The sequence below is a fragment of the Leptonychotes weddellii genome, chromosome 11 (genome assembly GCF_054177405.1).
Source record: "Leptonychotes weddellii isolate Sample4059 chromosome 11, ASM5417740v2, whole genome shotgun sequence".
NCBI lineage: Eukaryota > Metazoa > Chordata > Mammalia > Carnivora > Phocidae > Leptonychotes > Leptonychotes weddellii.
In genome coordinates this window covers 63,251,654-63,272,557 of record NC_138379.1, presented here as the reverse complement: position 1 = coordinate 63,272,557, position 20,904 = coordinate 63,251,654, and the positions used below count along the sequence as shown (strand labels likewise).

The 20,904-nt window shown below is 41.2% G+C and overlaps 2 protein-coding genes and 1 long non-coding RNA gene across 3 annotated transcripts in view; 1 reads left to right on the top strand and 2 right to left on the bottom strand.

Moving 5' to 3' along the window:
• The window catches only part of PANX1 (pannexin 1), a 38,595-nt gene extending 37,915 nt beyond the window's left edge, over window positions 1–680 (bottom strand). Inside the window, exon 1 of the mRNA XM_006741364.3 lies at window positions 192–680. Coding sequence (XP_006741427.1) covers window positions 192–372 — 181 coding nt within the window. The 5' untranslated portion in view covers window positions 373–680. The remainder of the gene's footprint in view (window positions 1–191) is intronic.
• A 213-nt stretch (window positions 681–893) lies between these two features.
• On the top strand, window positions 894–1,928 carry LOC145716259 (uncharacterized). The gene is made up of 2 exons (XR_014138828.1): window positions 894–1,228; window positions 1,612–1,928. It is a non-coding gene; the product is annotated as an uncharacterized LOC145716259 (long non-coding RNA).
• A 3,650-nt stretch (window positions 1,929–5,578) lies between these two features.
• HEPHL1 (hephaestin like 1) overlaps window positions 5,579–20,904 on the bottom strand; it is a 71,924-nt gene continuing 56,598 nt past the window's right edge. Inside the window, exons 15-19 of the mRNA XM_081797338.1 lie at window positions 16,176–16,398; window positions 14,766–14,905; window positions 6,712–6,874; window positions 6,171–6,242; window positions 5,579–6,075 (exon numbers count right to left, since the gene is read on the bottom strand). Of these exons, the coding sequence (XP_081653464.1) occupies window positions 5,873–6,075; window positions 6,171–6,242; window positions 6,712–6,874; window positions 14,766–14,905; window positions 16,176–16,398 (801 nt within the window). The 3' untranslated portion in view covers window positions 5,579–5,872. The remainder of the gene's footprint in view (window positions 6,076–6,170; window positions 6,243–6,711; window positions 6,875–14,765; window positions 14,906–16,175; window positions 16,399–20,904) is intronic.

Here is a 20,904-nt window from a genome sequence, read left to right as displayed (position 1 = left end):
GAACCACGTGGGCAAAGAATACTTCAGGCCATAAAACCGGGGCTCCCTTTCTTCCCAACGTTCACGCCCATCGCAGCCGAGTGGGCTTCCAGGGGCGCGCAGTAAAATCATTTCCCACCAGACCCGGGAACCTCGAATAACGCCGGCTCACGCCGGCCGGCCCCACCCCGCCCCTCCGGCCCGGGCCTTACCGATCGAGATTTCCTGCGCGAAGGCCAGGGAGATGAGCAGCAGGGGCAGACCCACGGCGATGCACGTGACCATCTTATCCACGGCCAGCTCCAGCCGCAGCCCCTTGAACTTGGGCTCCGAGGGCTCCTTCAGCAAGAAGTCCGAGAACACGTACTCGGTGGCCAGGTGGGCGATAGCCATGGCTGCGGCGCGCCGGGTTCAGCCCGACAGGCCCAGGAGGGCAGGCCCAGGAGGGCAGGCCCGGGTACCGCCGGCGTCGGGAGGACTGCGCGGCGCCTTCGCCGTCACCTGCCGCGCCCGCGGCTTTCGCTTTCCCTTTCCCGGCTCCCGGGTTGCTCACGCATCCCACCAGCCTTTGTGTGTCGGGGTTCCCGGCTCCCGGCGAGCCACAGCACCGCCGGCGCTCCCGCCGTGCGCCCGGGCGCAGGAGCTCTCGCGCTCGCTCGTCCGCCGCCGGCTGGGCGCAGGCCCGCCCCCGCGCGCTCGCCCCGTACAGGTCCCCGGGCTGCGCGCGCCGCCCGGCGCTCCCCCGCCTCGCGCGCGTCCGCAGGCGCGAGAACCAGGCGCTCCCGCGACCCCTCCGCCCCGCCCCGGGCCCCGAAGCCGCCCCCCCGGCCCGCCCGCGCGCTCCGCACGCCCGGCCGCGCTCTTCCGGAACCCTGGGCGAGCGCGAGAGCCCGGGCGCGTGGAGTTGCCGGAAACCGCACTGACGCGGGCGGGGTGGGCGCGGCAGCGTGCAGGGACCCCGGGATCCACCTCGGCAGGGGACCTTCCCACCGAGCGGTACCTCGGCAATACTCGCGCCCCCTCTCGGCCTCAGCCTCCCCTGTTCCTCGACCGGGATTTTTGAAATTGTTTCCGAAAGCGACCTCTCACAGTGTAGACAGAAGGGTCCTCCTTTACGCCCCACTCCCAACAGTTCTATAGGGCGGAATCGGCTTAAAAGGAGCTGCGAACGCTTCAAAGGGCAACGGCTGCCATAAAAGCCGTTCGAATGGTGTAGAAGAGGGGACTGTGGATCCTTCCAGGAGCTTGCGTGAGTGGAGGCGCAAGGGCTGTGGGGAGCCCTGCGTGCGCCAGGGTCTCACACTTCAGTTATCGCTGGCCGGATCCGCGCTTTTCTTTCGGCCTTCCCAGCCGGCCGAGGCTTGGTGCGGGAGCCGGCCCCGGGCTGTCCGCGGGTGGGTGGGATTGGGGGCTGCAGACAGCTGCTTCTGAGCCACTTACAGGAAGTGGAGCATGAGAAACAGGAGGAGATGCTCCAGCCGACCACGTTTGCGGCTGACAGGACCTTTAGATAGGAGGGCTCCTTGCGCTGGGCTGCCTTCTCTGCCCTTTGTACCTGGACGGGCGCAGGCTAGCCTCCTCCGTCTGCCCTCGAGTCCCTCAGACCTTGACCTCTGAACACTCATCCGACAGTTTACACAGCTCTGCACTGGGATGGCTCACAGGACTTCGGACTCATAATGGCCAGGCCTGTGGTCATCTTCCTCTCCAGCTGAACTCCAGTCTTCCCTATCTGGCTGAGTGCACCACCATCCACTCATATAGCCAAGCCAGAAGCCTCCAGCACCATCTTTAACGCTTGCGTTTCTCCCAGCTGCCATAACCAATTTCCAAATTCACTTGCTTCTCTCTCCTAAATATACAAAATCTGATGGTTGATCAGATTACATTAATATCAATACATTAATGCATAATTTCATTAATATTAAAATCTAGCTTATTCATATCTCCTTAATGTTTACGTCGTATCTTTTTGTTTTCTGTTCTAGGATCCCATCTAGGATGCCACATTGTGTTTAGTTATCATGTCTCCTTAGCTCCTCTTAGCTGTGACAGTTTTTTAGACTTTCCTTACTTTTGATGACCTTTTTTTCCTAATTGTAAAGTGCATTTAGGGATTGAATAATACATGCTCCTCCCATGTCCTCCCTGCCCAGTGTCATTTATTAGAAGGAAGCCAAAGCAGCTGTGGACCTCACAGCCACTGTCCCAGAATCTGTTTGTTTCAGACCCTTGACATTTGACATTTGAATATGAGACTTTTTGCAACTGAAATAGTCGAAGTCAGAATAGTCCAGCCCACTACACTGTCTATTCTGCTTACACATTCATTCAAGTAATATTTGCTGAGCAACTATTATATATCTGCACTGTGGTCTGTGCTGGGGATGCAGCGATGAACAAAAAAAGGTCAGGGGTCTTTGCTTCCATGAAGCCTATATTGCAGTCAAAGAGGCAGAAGAAAATCAAACCAACAGAAGGATAAAATGGTCATGTCTTGTGATAAGTGCTACAAAGGAAAATAAAGATAGGAAATAACAGACGGCAGTGTGGTGAGCTCACAGATGAGCTAGGAAAGGTAGGAAGGGGAATGAGAGTGCTGGAGAGGAAGAGTACTCCAGGCATAGAAAGCAGCATGTGCAAAGGTCCTGAGGCAGAAAAGAACTAGCAGGACACAAGAACTGATCAAAGCTAGAAAAAAGAAGAGTTGGAGATGAGGAGAGGTGGGCATGGGCCAACTCAGGCTGGGCCCGAGACCAACGTAAGGAGTTTGGATATAATTAAAAGTGAAGTAAATGAAATAAGATATGAAGAGGGCTGTAAAAAATGACCACAAACTTGATGGCTCCCGTGTATTCTCTAACAGTTCTGGAACTCTTAAATCCAAAATCATGTTTAATGGAATACAAGATGCCCACAGGGTCAAGCTCCCTCTGGAGGCTCTGGGGGAAAATCTGTTCCCTTGCCTTTTCCAGGTTTTAGAGCAGCATTCCCTGGCTTGTGGCCCCTTCCTCCATCTCCAAAGCCGTGGCATAGTGTCCTACTTCAGTTGTCACATGGCCTTTTTCTGTAGTCAAACCTCCCTCTCCCTCTCTTTTAGAAGGGCACTGTGACTTTTATTTATGGACAACCTGAGTAGTCCATCTCAGGATCCTTCACTTAATCATACTTGCAAAGTCCTTTTTGCCATATAAAGAAGTAACACAGGTTCAGGGATAAGGACACAAAATCTTTGGGGACATTATTCAGCCTACCCCAGAGGCCCAGAAAAGAGAAGAGGGCCCAGTGTCAAGCTCTGAGGCATGCCAACACTTAAGTTAGATGGGAGAGAAGGAACTAGCAAGAGACTGAGAAGGAAGAACAACCGAAGAAGGAAGACTGGCAAGGGGTCATGCTGAAGAGCTAAGGGACTGCGAGGTGTTTTGAAGGGGGGAGCTGTCAATTGTTGTGAATAGGTTGAGTGAGATCAAGATGGGGAAGAAGCCCCTGGAAATGGCATCATGGTTGTTGATTTTGACAACAGCAGACTGGGAGATGGGAGCAAGGCACACTGGACTGGAAGTCACTGGAATGGGGTGAGGAATTCATGAGGTGAGGTGGTACAGACAAAAAGTTCTGCTCTGAAGGGAACAGAGAAACTGGGTTAGAGAGGGTTATGAAGTTAAGGACCACAGCCCTCTGTTTGTTTGTTTTTTAATGGTGGGTGCTGCTGATGACTTCATGCACTAGACAAAGCTGAACACTGAGGGAGTGAAGTCCTTGAGAGAGCAAGAAGGGTTAGTCCAGAGCCAAGTAAGAGACTGCTCTGCTAGGAGCAGGGACACTTCTTCCATTGTAACAGGAGATGTATCTAATTGTAATTGATTTTCTCAAAGGACTGAGGCAGAGAAAGAAGTATGGTACATTTGAGGAAATAATGTTTGAGGAGAGTCCTATTCTTTGGGAGACGTATTGTTATTTTGTTTCATTTCCTTTAGCAGGTATATAACTAGGATAGTTGCTAAATATCTAAAAGACAATTCTCCTTTCACCAACCCCCCGCCCTAGGTCTAGTGATAGGGTAGTAGTGAAAAAAATGCAAATAGCCATCTTATAATCTGTGAAACTTTATTAAAAAGAGAAATGGTGTAATCAAACTACTTTATGGTTTCATTTTCATTAAAAAAAATAGACTAAGAGAAAAGGAAAAAAACTAATTTGTTGTCTAGGTGAGTTATAAATAAGGCATTTATCATAATTATTATTATGAAATTATACAGCCTACACATGTATGAAAACCCTAGAGCACATACTACAAAATCACATTATCAGTGGTTAGCAGGCTGGAATTCAAAATCCTTTGGGTACACTGTTTGATATGACATTCAAGCAAACTAAGAACAGAACTATTAGCATTCGCATCCTGGTTTATGTAATACTATAACTGCTATCAAATTACCCATTTCCCCTCACCAAGATGAAGATGAGAAAGTATGAAAGATCCCTCCACCCGAGTTATTTTTTTAGGTCCTACTTGCTCATCTGGACATCCAAATGATCTGCCAAGGCAGATGTACTGATATCACTCATCTGGCATTGACATTGGCATCGCAGGGCATCTTGCCCTGAGTTAAGGGCAATTTCTCAAGTCTAGTAATAAGCAAAGTTGCTTTTATCAATCTTAACCTAATGTTTAGGCATGTATACAGAGAGTATGGATTGCCTTTATTTTTACATTTGAGCCTTGAAAACTGTAATGCATGTTTTCAAAGCCGATTTAATGATTTAAAACTTGTCACTGGGACTCTCTCTTTTCTAGCCTTTTCTCTCTCTCTCTTTTTTTTTTTTTTTTCCCTTCCTCCCACAAAGGGCTGTCTTTAAGAGGCATGGAATCAAGAATTTTGTGAGATCTCTTCTCCCCACCAGTCAGCTGCACTGATGAATTCTTCCTGGTGTTGTTCACATGATGAGACTGTTTTTATTTCCTAGAAGATGCACACTTGGAAAGATCCTGCTAGGTGAATGAAAAATCAGACTCAAGGCTCAAGTCCAGATTCGCCTTCTTCAAAGCTTCCCTCACACAGGAGCTCCCACTAAACTTTTAGGGAGTCTCTGCCTCACAATGGGAGAACCTATCCTGCTCTTTTATAGCTTCCGGCCCTCCACGTTCTAAAATACAAATACAAATTCTCTAGATGATTTTTTTGGGAAAAAAAAAAACAACGTTGCCATGGAAACATTGTAAAAACACAGAACATGAAGTGAGTTGTAAACATTAAAGTATCTCTACTGGTTTGCATAAAAACAGCAGGAATTTTTTTTTATGCTGGTAACTTCACCTTCTGTAGCAAACAGGACACAGGCTATTTATATTAAAGTGGAAAAGGCCAGGAGAGCTGGCTAAAGCTCCAAAAACTTCATTTGGTCAAATTCTATCAGCAGATACTGATTTAGACATTTCCATGAACTCCTCAGAAAGTTATTTTCCCTGGAATGACTAAGGGAAACATCTTACATAACAGTGTTGAAAAATCAGAGCCATTTCAGTTAGGTGTCTGAGGCAGTATAACTCTCAAAGTCGTCCATCTGGAAACTTGGAGAGTTAGCTGAGGAAGCACCGTCTAATCTAAGAATTACAAAAAAAAAAAAAAAAAAAGGAAAATAAAGATATCTTTCAGAGGGTTTCCCCACCTCAGCAAATTTATTCAGAGAACAGACTGTGTTTTCTCAGACACACCTGTTCTTCTTTCTGTATTTTATACCTGAGGATTATTCACAGCCCATTAAAAAATAAGTAAAAGCAAATTGCTTTGGTTGTGTTCTGAAGGATCAGAGCCTGATCCAGGATATAATGTAAACCTTTCTTGATGAACGATGCCTTGTCCAGTTTCCTTGCTGAGGAAGACCAGCTGGTTCACAGAGCATCCGTGGGGAGTGTGCAGGACTGGACTTCCCGGTATGCAACCTGCTTCCTTGCAGACTGCAGTCTGATGGAGAGAATCACTGTGGAGATCAGGAGGAGGAGTCCAATGATGAAGAGGATGACCAAGGCTGCTTTGGCTCCCCTAGGACCTAGATTCTTGCCAAAGAAATAGAGCTGCTCTTTGCCAGGTTCTTCTGTGAAAAGAAAAGTGAGGTGTCAGTCCTCTGCCTTTCCCTAGGGAGTGAACGCTGACCATTCACATGCGGGATTCGGGGAGGGGTATCGTTACCATTGGAGGGCACTGTGGCTGGGCAGGACGCTCCACCAGATGGAGACTTGGTGGAGTAAGGGATCCTGTTGTCTGGACAAAGATGACAAGTTGATTTTTTTTATAAACAGCAGAAGTAGATTCTTTTCATGACATGAGTTATTTCAAGGGTTACGTCATTTTACCAATGAGGACTTTATCCCATTTGTATCTGCAGGTCTTTCTTAAATTCTCACTGTTCTACTTCATACCCATACACATGCTATCCTTACCCCATCTACCTTTCAAGCTTCTGCTAACCCATTAAGATCCATCTGAAGCATTAGAGCCTCTAGAATGTTTGCTCATATCCCCACACTGTTAACCATTACCTCCTACTGCTGCCACTGAGCCCTGTACTCTGCACTCTATGTTGGCATGTATCATATTCTATTATAGTTACTATTTATATGTCTGCCTCTCTTACTTGACTCTGAGCCCTTGGGGGCTCTTGAGCCCTCTATTTTCAGGGCCTATGGGAAGCCTGGTGCTATCACCCATCATCGCTGACAGAAAACAGTACCTATGTTCCGAAGGACTGTGTAAGTTGTCTCCATGCCAGCATGGATGTGGTCAGACACATGACAGTGTAACAGCCATGTCCCTGGGTGATCTGCAAACAGCTCAATGGTTTGGAATGTCCCAGGAAAAAGATCATACACGTCTTCTCGGTAAGACTTATCTATCTGCAGAAAGAAGGTAATAAAGATAAGAGCAGAAATCAATAAAACTGAGAGTAGAAAAATAATAGAGATAAATCAAAGAAAACAGAAGCTGTTCTTTGAACAGGTCAATAAGATTGATAAACCTTGTGGTAACCATCCTCCACAATGGCCCCCAATAATCCCTGCCTCCTGCTATTCATAACCTTTGTAGTCCCTTTCCACATTGTATGAGAGTTGGTCTATGAGACCAATAGCATATGGCAGAAGTGATGGCATTCTACTTCCAAAAGACTTAGATTCTCTCTTGCTCTCTTCTCTTGGATCACTCACCCTGGGGGAAGTCAGCTCCCACGCCATACCCATGTAGTGAAGAACTGAAGCTTTCAGTTAATAGCCCTTTGAGTGAGTTTGGATATGGATTCTCCAGTCCCAGTCAAACCTAATGACTGCAGGTCCAGCTGACATCTTAATTATAGCCTCATGAGAAATGCTGAGTCAGAACCAACTAGCAAAACTACTCCCAGATTTCTGACCCAGAAAAACCGTGAGTTAGTGTTTGTTGTTTTAGGCCACTAAGTTTTGGAGTAATTTGTTATAAAACAATAAATAACTAATACAAACCCTTAGACAAACTGACCAAGGCGGGGGGGAAAGACACAAGTTACAAATATTAGGAATGAAAGAGGGGACATCACTGAGACCTTATAGATATTGAAAAGGATAGTAAAGGAATATTATGAATAACTGTGAATTCTAAAACTTAGATCGTATGGACAAATTCCTTAAGATGAAAACTTCCTAAGATCACTATTCAGATTATCTATTAAAGAAACTGGAATTATATTAAGACTTTCCGACTTTCCAATAAATTAAAGCTCCAGGTCTAGATGGCTTCATTGGCAAATTCTACCAACATTTAAAGAAGAAATAATACCAATACTAAACAAACCCTACCAGAAAATAGAAGAGAACAGACCACTTCCAACTCATTTTATGAGGCCAGCATTACCCTGATACCCTAATAATTACCTATGCATTACCCTAATACTTTATGAGAAGAGAAAGCTACAACTAATATTCTTCATGAACATAAATGTAAAATCCTTAAAAAAATACTATCAAATTGAATCCAGCAATATATAAAAAGGATAATGCATTGTGACAAAGTATGATTTATCCTGAGACTGAAAATTGGTTCAATATCTGAAAATCAATCTATGTAAATCACCAGTACACTAAAAAAAAAAAATCATCGACAAACTAAAGAAGAAAAATGTGATCATCTCAATAGATTCAGAAAAAGCATTTGATAGAATTTAACATCTGTTCATGATAAAAACCATCAGCAAACTAAGAATAGAAAGAAACTTCTTCCACTTATTAATAGGAACTACAAAAAACCTACAGCTAACTTTATATTCAGTTATGAATAACTGAGTACTTCCCCCTAAGACTAAGGCAAGGATATTCCCTTTCACCATTCAGATACAACGAATACTAGAGGTCCTAGCCAGTACAATAAGGCAAGAAAAGAAATAAGAGGCATACAGATGGAATAAAAAAAATAAAACCATCTCAATTCACAGAAGACTGTCATTGTAGGAAACCATCACCCCAAAATCTACAAAAAAGCTACTAGAACTATTTAGCATAGTTGTAGGATACAAGATCAATTATACAAAAATCAATTATATTTGTATATATTGGCAATGAACAATTAGAAATTGAAATAAAGACAATACAACTTACACTATCACCAAAACCTATGATATTACTTAGGTAATAATCCAACAAAATATATGCAAGATCTGTATGCTGAGATGGAAAAACATTCTATGCCCATGGATTGGAAGAACAAACATCATTAAAACATCTATGCTACCCAGAGCAATCTACACATTCAATGCAACCCCTATCAAAATACCATCGACATTTTTCACAGAGCTGGAACAAACAATCTTAAAGTTTGTATGGAACCAGAAAAGACCCTGAATAGCCAGGGGAATGTTGAAAAAGAAAACCAAAGCTGGGGGCCCACACAATGCCTGACTTCAAGCTGTATTACAAAGCTGTGATCATCAAGACAGCATGGTACTGGCACAAAAATAGACACATAGATAGATCAGTGGAACAGAATAGAGAGCCCAGAAATGGACCCTTAACTCTATGGTCAACTAATATTTGACAAAGCAGGAAAGAATATCCAGTGGAAAAAAGACAGTCAGTCCCTTCAATAAATGGTGCTGGGAAAATTGGACAGCCACATGCAGAAGAATGAGGCTGGACCATTCTCTTATACCATATACAAAGATAAACTCAAAATGGATGAAAGACCTAAATGTGAGACAGGAATCCATCAAAATCCTAGAGGAGAACACAGGCAGCAACCTCTTTGACCTCAGCTGCAGCAACTTATTGCAAGACACATCTCTAAAGGCAAGGGACACAAAAGCAAAAATGAACTACTGGGACTTCATCAAGATAAAAACTTCTGCACAGCAAAGGAAACAGTCAACAAAACTAAAAGGCAACCAACAGAATGGGAGAAGATATTTCCAATGACATAACAGATAAAGGGCTGGTATCCAAGATCTATAAAGAACTTCTCAAACTCGACACCCAAAAAACAAAGAATCCAGTCAAGAAATGGGTAGAAGACATGAACAGACACTTCTCCGAAAAAGACATACAAATGGCCAACAGACACATGAAAAAATGTTCTACATCACTTATCATCAGGGAAATACAAATCAAAACCACATTGAGATACCACCTCACACCAGTTAGAATGGCTAAAATTAACAAGACAGGGAACAACAAATGTTGGCAAGGATGTGGAGAAAGGGAAACCCTCTTACACTGTTGGTGGGAATGCAAGCTTGGAAAACAGTATCAAGGTTCCTCAAGAAACAGTATCGAGTTTCCTCAAGAAGTTAAAAGTAGAGCTACCCTATGACCCAGCATTTGCACTACGGACATTTACCCATAGATACAGATGTAGTGAAAAGAAGGGGCACCTGCACCCCAATGTTCATAGCAGTAATATCCACAATAGCCAAACTGTGGAAGGAGCTGAGATATCCTTCAACAGATGAATGGATAAAGAAGATGTGGTTCATATATACAATGGAATATTACTCAGGCATCAGAAAGGATGAATACCTACCATTTACATCGACATGGATGGAACTGGAGGGTATTATGCTAAGTGAAATAAGTCAATCAGAGAAACACAATTATCATATGGTTTCACTCATATGTAGAATATAAGAAATAGTGCAGAGGATCATAGGGGAAGGGAGGGAAAACTGAATGGGAAGAAATCAGAAAGGGAGACAAACCATGAGAGACTCTTGACTCCAGGAAACAAACTGAGGGGCGTGGAAAGGGAGGTAGGTGGGGGGGATGTGGTAACTGGGTGATGGGCATTAAGGAGGGCACATGATGTGATCAGCACTGGGTGTTATACGCAACTAATGATTCTTGAACACTACACCAAAAACTATTGATGTACTATATATTGGCTTATTGAATTTAAATAAAATAAAATTTTAAAAAAGATCTGTACGCTGAAAGTACAAAACACTGATGAAAGAAATCAAAGCAAATCTAAATATATAGAGAGATATACCATGTTCATGAGTTGGAAGACAATATTGTTAAGATATCAATTATCCTCAAACCAATATACAGATTCAAAGCAATTCCAATCAAAATCCTAGCAGGATTTCTTAATAGAAGTCAACAAGAAATCAATTTCTTTCTTTTTTTTTTTTTGATGAGAATCTTTTTTTCTTTTTTAAGATTTTATTTATTTATTTGAGAGAGAGAGAATGAGAGAGAGCACATGAGAGGGGGGAGGGTCAGAGGGAGAAGCAGACTCCCTGCTGAGCAGGGAGCCTGATGCGGGACTCGATCCAGGGACTCCAGGATCATGACCTGAGCCGAAGGCAGTCGCTTAACCAACTGAGCCACCCAGGCGCCCGAAATCAATTTATTTCTAAAATTTATATGGCAAGGCAAAGATCTAGAATAGCTAAAACAATCACCATGAGATTTAAAGACTTACTATCACACTAAAGTAATCAAGACAGGATAGTATTCAAGAAAGGACACACACATAGATCACTGTAATAGAACAGACATCCCAGAAATGAACCCACATATATATGATCAATATGATTTTGACACGGTGGGAGAAAGGGTAGACTTTTCAATGAATGGTGATGGAATGACTGCATCCATATGCAAAAAATAAACCCTGAACCATATATGAAAGTTAAAATGGATCAGATGCCTAAATAGAACACCTAGAACTATAAAACAGCTTGAAGAAAATCCTTGTGACCTTGAGTTAGGCAAAGATTTCTCAGATATGACACCAAAAGCATGATGCATAAAAGAAAAAAAACGATAAACTGTACTTCATCTGAATGAAGATTTTTCTGTTCTTTGAAAGATAACATTAAGGAAATAAAAAGATAAGCCACAGACTGGGAGCAAATATTTGCAATCATGTAGCTGGTAAAGTATTTGTATGCAGAAAGCCCTGAAACTCAACAATACGGAAATGAACAACAAAATTAAAAAATGGGCATAAGATTTGTACACTTCACCCAAGATTTACAGATGGCAGATGGTAAATAAGCACATGAAAAGATACTCAGTATCATTAGCCATTCGGAAAATGTAAATAAAAAACAATGAGGGGCGCCTGGGTGGCTCAGATGGTTAAGCGTCTGCCTTCGGCTCAGGTCATGATCCCAGGGTCCTGGGATCGAGTCCCGCATCGGGCTCCCTGCTCCGCGGGAAGCCTGCTTCTCCCTCTGCCTCTCTCTCTCTCTGTCTCTCATGAATAAATAAATAAATAAAATCTAAAAACAAACAAACAAACAAACAAAAAAACAATGAGCTACCAGTACATACTTAATAGGATGGCAAAGAAACAATAAAATAAAAATGGAAGATACCAACTGTTGATATGGGTGTGGAACAGGTGATGTTCTCATGCCTTTCTGGTGGGAATGCAAAAGGGTACTGCCTCTGTGGAAAATACCTTGGCAGTTTATTATGAAGTTAAGCATACACTTATCACATGGTCTGGCAATCCAACTCCTAGGTATTTTCTCAAGGGAAAAAAAAAATCATGTTCACAGGAAAATATGTATACCGATATTTACAATGACTTTATTTGTAATAACCAAAACCCAGAAAGAACGCAAATGCCCCTCAATGGGAAAATGGATTAACAAACTGCAGTATATTCATACACTGGAATACTACTCAACAATAGAATGAAACAAAGTACTGATACACACAAGATGGATGCAATTCAAATGCCTACACTAAGTGAAACAAGCCAGCTTCAAAATGCTGTAGATGGTATGATTCCATTTATATGACATTTCAGGAAAGGCAAAACTATAGAGACAGAAAATATATCAATGGCTGCCACGGGTTAAGCATGAGGAAGTAGCTGACTCTAGAAAGTGCAACAAGGACATTTGAGGGGGTGATGGGGATGTTAATCAATATTGATTACACTATTGTGTGTGCTTCCCAAAACAGAACTGTACACTAAACAGAGGGAATTTTACTCAATATCAACTGTACTTTAGTTTTTAAAGTTTATATAATATGTATACAAAATAATTGTATAGGTGTATAGAATGATTTTTATAGTTTTATTAAATTTTATAAATTTTTAATATATTTTTAAAAATGTGAGTTGAAAAAGCCAAGTTCTGGGGCGCCTGAGTAGCTCAGTCAGTTAAGCGTCTGCCTTCAGCTCAGGTCATGATCCCGGGGCCCTGGGATCGAGCCCCGCATCGGGCTCACTGCTCAGCGGAGAGCCTGCTTCTCCCTCTCCCTCTGCCTGCCACTCTATCTGTGCTCTCTCTCTATCTCTCTGTCAAATAAATAAATGGAATCTTAAAAAAAAAAAAAAGAAAAGAAAAAGCCAAGTTCTGAAAAGCAGCATAGCCATTTAATATGTAAAACTGTAGTCATTGTAGGCTAGTACTTGGTGTCTTAAACTATGTTAAATAAATATACAGAGGGGAAATATTAGGCATTTTATTAAAGTTACTATTTATTGCTGTATAATGGAAAAGGACCAATGCAGCTACTTCCACAGATTAGATGTGATTATTCTTTTCTATTCTTATATTTCTTTATAGACTTCACTAAGCACTTGGGATGATGGCCTATTTATTTATTTATTTATTTATTTTTAAAGATTTGATTTATTTATTTGAAAGGGAGAGAGAGCATGAGCAGGGGAAGCTGCAGAGGGAGAAGGGGAGGGAGAAGCAGACTCCCTGCTGAGCACAGAGCCTGAAGCAGGGCTTGATCCCAGAACTCCAGGAACATGACCTGAGCTGAAGTCAAACACTTAATTGACTGAGCCACCTAGGCACCCCGGATGATGGCCTATTTAGACCTTATCCCTGGGATTCTGATTCCTCAGGACCAGGGTGGGGCCTGGCAGTCTGTTTCTTAAACAGCTCCCCGGGTTGATTCCATATAGCCTGTGCCACCGAGATGGAATAGCTTGATGCTAGACAGGCAGAAGGCCACACATGGTCCAGCCCAGCTCAGTAGGGCAAAAAAACCCAAAAAACAACAAAAAACCCAGCCCAGCTCAGTAGGGCAAAAAAAAAAAAAAAAAAGCAAGATAAGTTTTGGAGCCCAAGCCAGAGCTTGAAGTATCTCCTTTACTGGATAGGACCATTCTGTTAGCTAATGACATAGAAAAGAAAGGAACTAGAAGGAAAGTAAAAGAAAAGGGGAAGGTTAAGGAAAAGAAACAAACTACTACAGGTGCTTTCATATACAGTATTAACAGCATAATCCAGAGTGGTAAAAATTATCCCCATACAACTGATGAGAAAACTCTCATCTGAGGCTTGGAGAGTTTCTCACAAGCACAACTATATATATATATATTAAGAAAGATCTACCAGGAGAAGGGTATAATCACATTATTCTGTTCTGTTTTCTAATATGAACCTCACAAGCCATCTTTGTTCACAGTGAATATACATTGAATCTTTTAGCTCAAAAAGTCTTCCCCAAAGCATATTCCTTTTTTTATTATTATGTTATGTTAGTCACCATACAATACATCATTAGTTTTTGATGTAGTGTTCCACGATTCATTGTTTGTGTGTAACACCCAGTGCTCCATGCAGAACGTGCCCTCTTTAATACCCATCACCAGGCTAACCCATCCCCCCACCCCCTCCCCTCTAGAACTCTCAGTTTGTTTCTCAGAGTCCATAGACTCTCATGGTTCATCTCCCTCTCTAATTCCCTACCCCTTCATTTTTCCCTTCCTTCTCCTAATGTCCTCCATGTTATTCCTTATGTTCCACAAATAAGTGAAACCATATGATAATTGACTTTCTCTGCTTATTTCACTTAGCATAATCTCCTCCAGTCCCATCCATGTTGCTGCAAAAGCTGGGTATTCATCATTTTGATGGCTGAGTAATATTCCATTGTATATATGGACCACATCTTCTTTATCCATTCATCTGTTGAAGGGCATCTCAGCTCTTTCCACAGTTTGGTTATTGCGGACATTGCTCCTATGAACACTGGAATGCATATGGCCCTTCCTTTCACTACATCTGTATCTTTGGGGTAAATACCCAGTAGTGCAATTCCTGGGTCATAGGGTAGCTCTATTTTTAATTTTTTGAGACACCTCCACACTGTTTTCCAAAGTGGCTGTACCAACTTGCATTCCCACCAATAGTGTAAGAGGGTTCCCCTTTCTCTGCAACCTCTCCAACATTTGTTGTTTCTTGCCTTGTCAATTTTTGCCATCCTAACTGGTGTAAGGTGGTATCTCAATGTGGTTTTGATTTGAATTTCCCTGATGGCTAAAGCATATTCTAATACTTACTTTGAAAAGAAAGCTCTCAGCATGATAATGGATGGTATGTATGTCCACTTCACTTCCCATTCCCAACAGATACCAGTTTGTCATCGTATCCTCATTCATGATAAGGCCATGGAGATTCCCAAAAATCTTTCCATTGATAGCTAAGAGGGTGAAAAGAAAATAGCCTTTGATTAGTGATCATTACTCAATCGGGTTTTGGAAATGGTTCAAGATCTTTAGGTTACCAATATTTTCATCTACCCTATAAACATGTAACCATCTTACTTACACCAATGTCCCTACCATTCTAGACCCAAAATCTTTTCTTGTAAAAGAAAGCCAGAAAAGAGAAGTCACAGTTGTTTTTTGTTTTTTTTAACTACATTTTGGGTAGCAGTGTGTGTTGTTTGTCTGCTTGCTGGTTTGGCACATTCTCTTTATGGAGTGGGTTACAGGCTCATTTTTGAAGCAGCCATTATTTATATCATTCCATATAGATGAGTGAACTAAAGCACAGAGAATCAAGGTCATATGAGTCAAAACTGAATGAATCAGAAGCTATTCCCTTAATACTTTGCTTTTTGAGAACTAGTTTCGGGCAAGTTCCTAAGCAGGCTGAATTGCCAAAAGAATAAAAGCTTCACACGGGCTGAGCCCATGCTATTACAATGACCAAAGCAAACTCAAGCTGGTTTGACCTGATGGGGGCTCTCACCCTGCTTTCTACTAACTTTTTATTCTGTGCATTGTACCACAACCAAATGAGTTACATTTATTAAAAATAGAGAGCGTACTAAGGGAAGTATGGGGGAAGCAAAATTGTAGAGGAAAGAGTAGCTGAATCAGAAATCAGCCTACCTATTCTAATCAATGTTAGCAATACTTAAATTTGTGACCTTGGGCAAGGCCTATCTTTTTGTATATTTTGGTCAGAAGTAGATCTTGGTGAGAGAGTATGGGTGTGTCAATTAGAACATATTACTCCCACTTAAAAAAAAAAAAACTACCTTAAATTCTATAGAATTAAATAAATAACATAGACACATTAAAACAGAAATTTGGTGATGGTATTTCATGTCCCAGCGTCAGTTAAACCAGACCCTTAAATTTGATTAGCTAGAGGTTATGGATGTATTCTTATAGAAATATACCCATAAGTGATCAGTCATTTTTTAAGAATTACTTTACAGTCTTAGAGTTTAGGGATCCCAGGCTTCAGAGATAGAGCTCCCTAAACAATGGATCCAAAGTTGCACTGGACCTTGCTGGCAGCCAACCAATGGCTTAGCTCATTCCCTCTGAAGGAAAGTTTTAGAGGACTTTCTTTAGTGCATGTGCCCTTGGGAATGGGGAAGGGTTCAGAGAAGGAGGCTGGGGACCTCCTACAGTCATAGGAATTTCTATGAGCTTATATCAACACGGGTCTTATACCATGCATTTTGTTGCTCTCTTCAAAGTCGTCAGTGTGCCTGAAATGTCGTGGATCTTTATTGAGATACTTCTTTATATTGTCATCCAGATACCAGGATTCATTCTCATTAAATACCAAAAACAAGAGAACGAATTCATAATCAACATCGCTTCTTCTTCCCTTCTCATTCAACAATCCTTCTCTGCAAATAATCAGAGGACCCATCAAACCGCTATATGTATCCTGAAAGAAAAATAAACTGAATTAGAGGAGCCTTTAAATAATTTAACAATAAAGCCTAAGTGCTTGTAAGAAAGTCATTGTGAAAAGACTGTTGACCACAAAATAATTATTTTTTTAAGATTCATTTATTTATTTGTGAAGGGTGGGACAGAGGGAGAGGGAGAGAGAGAATCTCAAGCAGACTCCATGCTGAGCATGGAGCCCCATGTGGGGCTCAATCTCACGACCCTGAGATCACAACCTGAGTGGAAACCAAGAGTTGGCCACTTAACCGACTGTGCCACCCAGGCCCCTACCACAAAATAATCATTAAGAAGCCCTGAAGATGTAGGAGTGTTCCTAAAAATGAGCTACAGCAACCTCTATGAGGGCTGAATCGGTATCCCTCCCTCATCACTGAGTCTCCAGAGCACAGTTTAGTGACTAGTACATAGAAGATGCTCAACAAATATTCATTGAATAAATGAATGCCTATTTCTATTTTCCCATTTGCTTTCCAAGTGAGACCATATAACTATATACAGGTGCTTATATTCTACTTTTTATGGGTAACTGGAAAATGATATGGGACCGTCGATGACCTCCATGTCAAATTGTTCAGCCCTAAGCTTTTTTTGAAGGAAAACTCCCACATTTCCAACTGTCTATTTAGATATTCCACCTGGATGTGCTTTCTGCAATAATTCAACCTGCTGAGCATTTTTAAAAGTGGATTTTATTATTTCCCTCAAAACATTTCCTTCTCCAGAACTCTCTAATTCTGTTGATAGCACTATGCTATTTCCTGTCATTTAGGTCAGAAAAAGATTTCAGTGTTTAATTCTTCCTTCTTCCTCACTTTGTCCCATCTTGTTTGCTGTCAAATCTTACATTCCTTTTCCCTTCACAATGCCTCTCCATTCTATGACTTTCTCTCCATTCCATCTGCCATGCTTCTAGCATAGGATCATAATGCCTTACCCTGGACTAGAAATTGGCTCCTCTCTGGTCTCTGGCTCACCTCACTTCCAGCCTATCCTTTTGACCACCATCAGATCAATCTCATCATTCCCATATCTAGCAGTCTTCAGTGATTTTCCAGTGATATTCCTGCTAGATAAATACAAATCCTCGATGGGTCCTTAAGCCCCTCATATGCTCCCCACAATGGATTTTTCTAGCTTAAGTTCCCCCAAACTGCTTTCCTTTTGTACCTTATATGGTAGCCAGTATGATGTTCAACATTTCCCAAATGCACCTTCTATTTTCCTATTTTCAGCTTTGCTCATAACGTTCTCTCAGACTCTCTTTCTAATGCCCCCTATATAGCCCTGTACTCCTACTGAACTCACCAGATTCTGAGTTGTATTATAATTACGGGTGTGCACATGTATTATTTTCCCCAAAGATGATAAATTCCTTCAAGATGAGAATATTTGCATCCCTCATAGAACTTGGAAGGGTCATTTGCATATCATACATGCTCAATAAATATTTATTGGGACGTACAAAGGAATAAACAAATGCGGGTTTCCCATAATTCCAATATGTAATTTTATTTTTTCAAGTGTCTTGTATTTCTCTCCTGAACTCTTGCACTGCCCAACACAACTCAAGGATGTTAATATAGCATCTAATATTTAAGAGGCAGGTTAGATAATCCTTCCCCTTTTTTTTAAATAATGGGCAATGCTTACATTATATATCCGATATGACTTCAGTTTGGATTTTGATTTATGACATATAATTAGAGACTAGTTGTTTTATATACACATATCTGACTTGAATTCAATATTGAATGTTTAATTGCTAAGTAAAGTTAGTTTATTTATTAGTCAAATAGTTTGTAGTTTCAGTTATTATGTTTGGAGTGTGCTTTCTTTCCTGAGTCCAGATAGCAATGGTAATGCCTTTAAAAATGATAGATTTCACACATCAAAAACCATGATATAAATTACATTGAAAATATATTTTTATTTTATGATTATCTATTTACATAACCTCTTTTGCTTCCTGCTATCTTGTAAGTTCTAAATTTGGTAACTGAAACATTGGGATTTTATTTGTTTTTTTTTTTGACCTGTACTTTATTTTTTTTACGTTTTTATTTATTTTTTAATTTAAATTCAATTAGCCAATATATAGTACATCATTAGTTTTGATGTAGTGTTCAATGATTCATCAGTTGCATATAACACCCAGTGCTAATCACATCACATACCCTCTTTAGTGCCCATCACCAAGTTACCCCATCTTCCCACCCACCTCCCCTTCCAGAACCCTCAGTTTGTTTCCCAGAGTCAATAGTCTCTCCTGGTTTGTCTCCCTTTCTGATTTCTTCTCATTCAGTTTTCCCTCCCTTCCCCTATGATCCTCTGCACTATTTCTTATATTCCACATATGAGTGAAACGATATGATAATTTTGTTTCTCTGATTGACTTATTTTACTTAGCATAATACCCTCCAATTCCACCCATGTCAATGTAAATGGTAGGTATTCATCCTTTCTGATGGCTGAGTAATATTCCATTGTATATATGAACCACATCTTCTTTATCCATTCATCTGTTGAAGGGCATCTCAGCTCCTTCCACAGTTTGGCTATTGTGGGTATTGCTGCTATGAACATTGGGGGTGCAGGTGCCCCTTCTTTTCACTACCTTAACCCATACTTTAGATCGAGGGCTGGCACCAGATGGTAAATATTTTTTTACTTTGTTGGCCATACTGTTTCTGTCACAACTACTGTTTGCAAAGAGACAACAGAATCCAAATGGAATCTCTTATGCGAAGTCCACGTCACCAAAATGAGACTTAATACCTAACTTAATTACAGTTTCAACCTCTTCCCGGAGTGGAATCTTAATCTGGAGTTACCTGGTTATCACCAATGAGGTAATCTGCCTCTTAAGACATCTGTCATCCCCTAAAGGAAGGTGACCTGGCCACAAACAATCTGTTTTTTACTATTCACTTCCTTATCCTATCCCCTTCTGCCTATGAAAGTCTTTCATTCTGTGCAGCTCTTTGGAGCTCTGTTCTATCTGCTAGGTGGGATGCTGCTTGATTCATGAGTTACTAAATAAAGCCTGTAGGATTGTAAAATGTGCTCAGTTGAGCTTTGTTTTAAAGAGAATTGGTAGCAGTGATGGAATACAAAGAACACTCCTGATGGCTTCAGGAACAATGAGAAACACAGGCATGATACCTGCAGAACTTTGAATTCTCTTTCTTGCCATTTCTGAGGGCTGTGGGTAAGTTTTTCTTGGTTCTGAGCTCCACTCTCTTTGCATCAAGCTCCCCATCTAATTAGCTTTCCACAGTTCCCCATTTGATTGGAATCTCCAGCTCTTGGTTCAGTCCCCAAATTCCAAGTTGGGAACTGCTGGTCGTTACTGGCTAGAGTCAGACTGAATCCAACATAAAAACTGGGTCCAAAACAGAATTTTGTTTTACTTGTATTGTGTCGGTAAGGGCTATTGCTAATGGAATCTTGGAAGCCAAAAGCTGCAAAATTGGTGGGCATGGGTTGAGCACTTAAAAGTTGTTAGAGCATCTGCTACTTAACTCTAAGACTCCCATGGTAGAATACATTGGTCATGTAGTGGGTTAGATTGACACCAGGTTACTCACCAACCTCAAGAAAATGTCCATGTAACAAGGCACACTGTAAAACACCACATAATCCCCAACCGAGTGGCACATCCCCCTTAGGTATTAGTTTGCCTCCAAGAGACCCAAAGCTTAGCTAAAAAAAAAAAAAAAAAAAAAAAAAAAAAAATCCTCAAATTCCAAAGAGCTGAGCACGCCACCTTCTGGCACATCTGCTTATTTTATGCCTTAGAACTCCCAGAAACTATATATACTACTAAAATGGCAAAATCTAACTAAAGACAACCTAGAATTACAATGGCCATTATGGGTAACATTCCAATGAGACAAGATCATTTTTTAAAGAAGTGCACTTACAAACAAGAGTTTCCAAATCAAGCAAACAGAATGGGATACCTATTCTAATTGGTATGTAAAACCTTCCAAAAGGCTTTAAGATTCCAAAATAACTTCATTAAAAGTTTCCTTGCAAAAGGCTAATGAAAAATTAAAGATGCAAAAAGTATCTAAAACAATACCTAGGCCTTCTTCATTACAACCTCCTAGGGGTCCATCATCAAAACACTGGCCCAGAAATTGATGTCTCATTTGTAATCATCTGAGACATAAGGAGAAATCCTGTCCTTAAAGATTTTGTGCAAATTTTTCAATATCAATCAAATGCCCCCATATCTACCTACAAAGGAGAGCCCCCCATTGTGGGGGCCCCCCAGAGTTGATAAGACTCTGATGGATTTTCTGGAAAACTGCTATGTTATTTCCTTAAAAAGCCCAGGGGAAACTAAAATGAAAATGAATGAAAAACTTTGCCAAATTCTAATAGATTGTGGAGCCTGCAGAGGGGATCCTGAGAAAACTGGTAAAAGCCAGAGAAGGGTAAGAATTCTTTTTTTTTTTTTTAAGATTTTATTTAT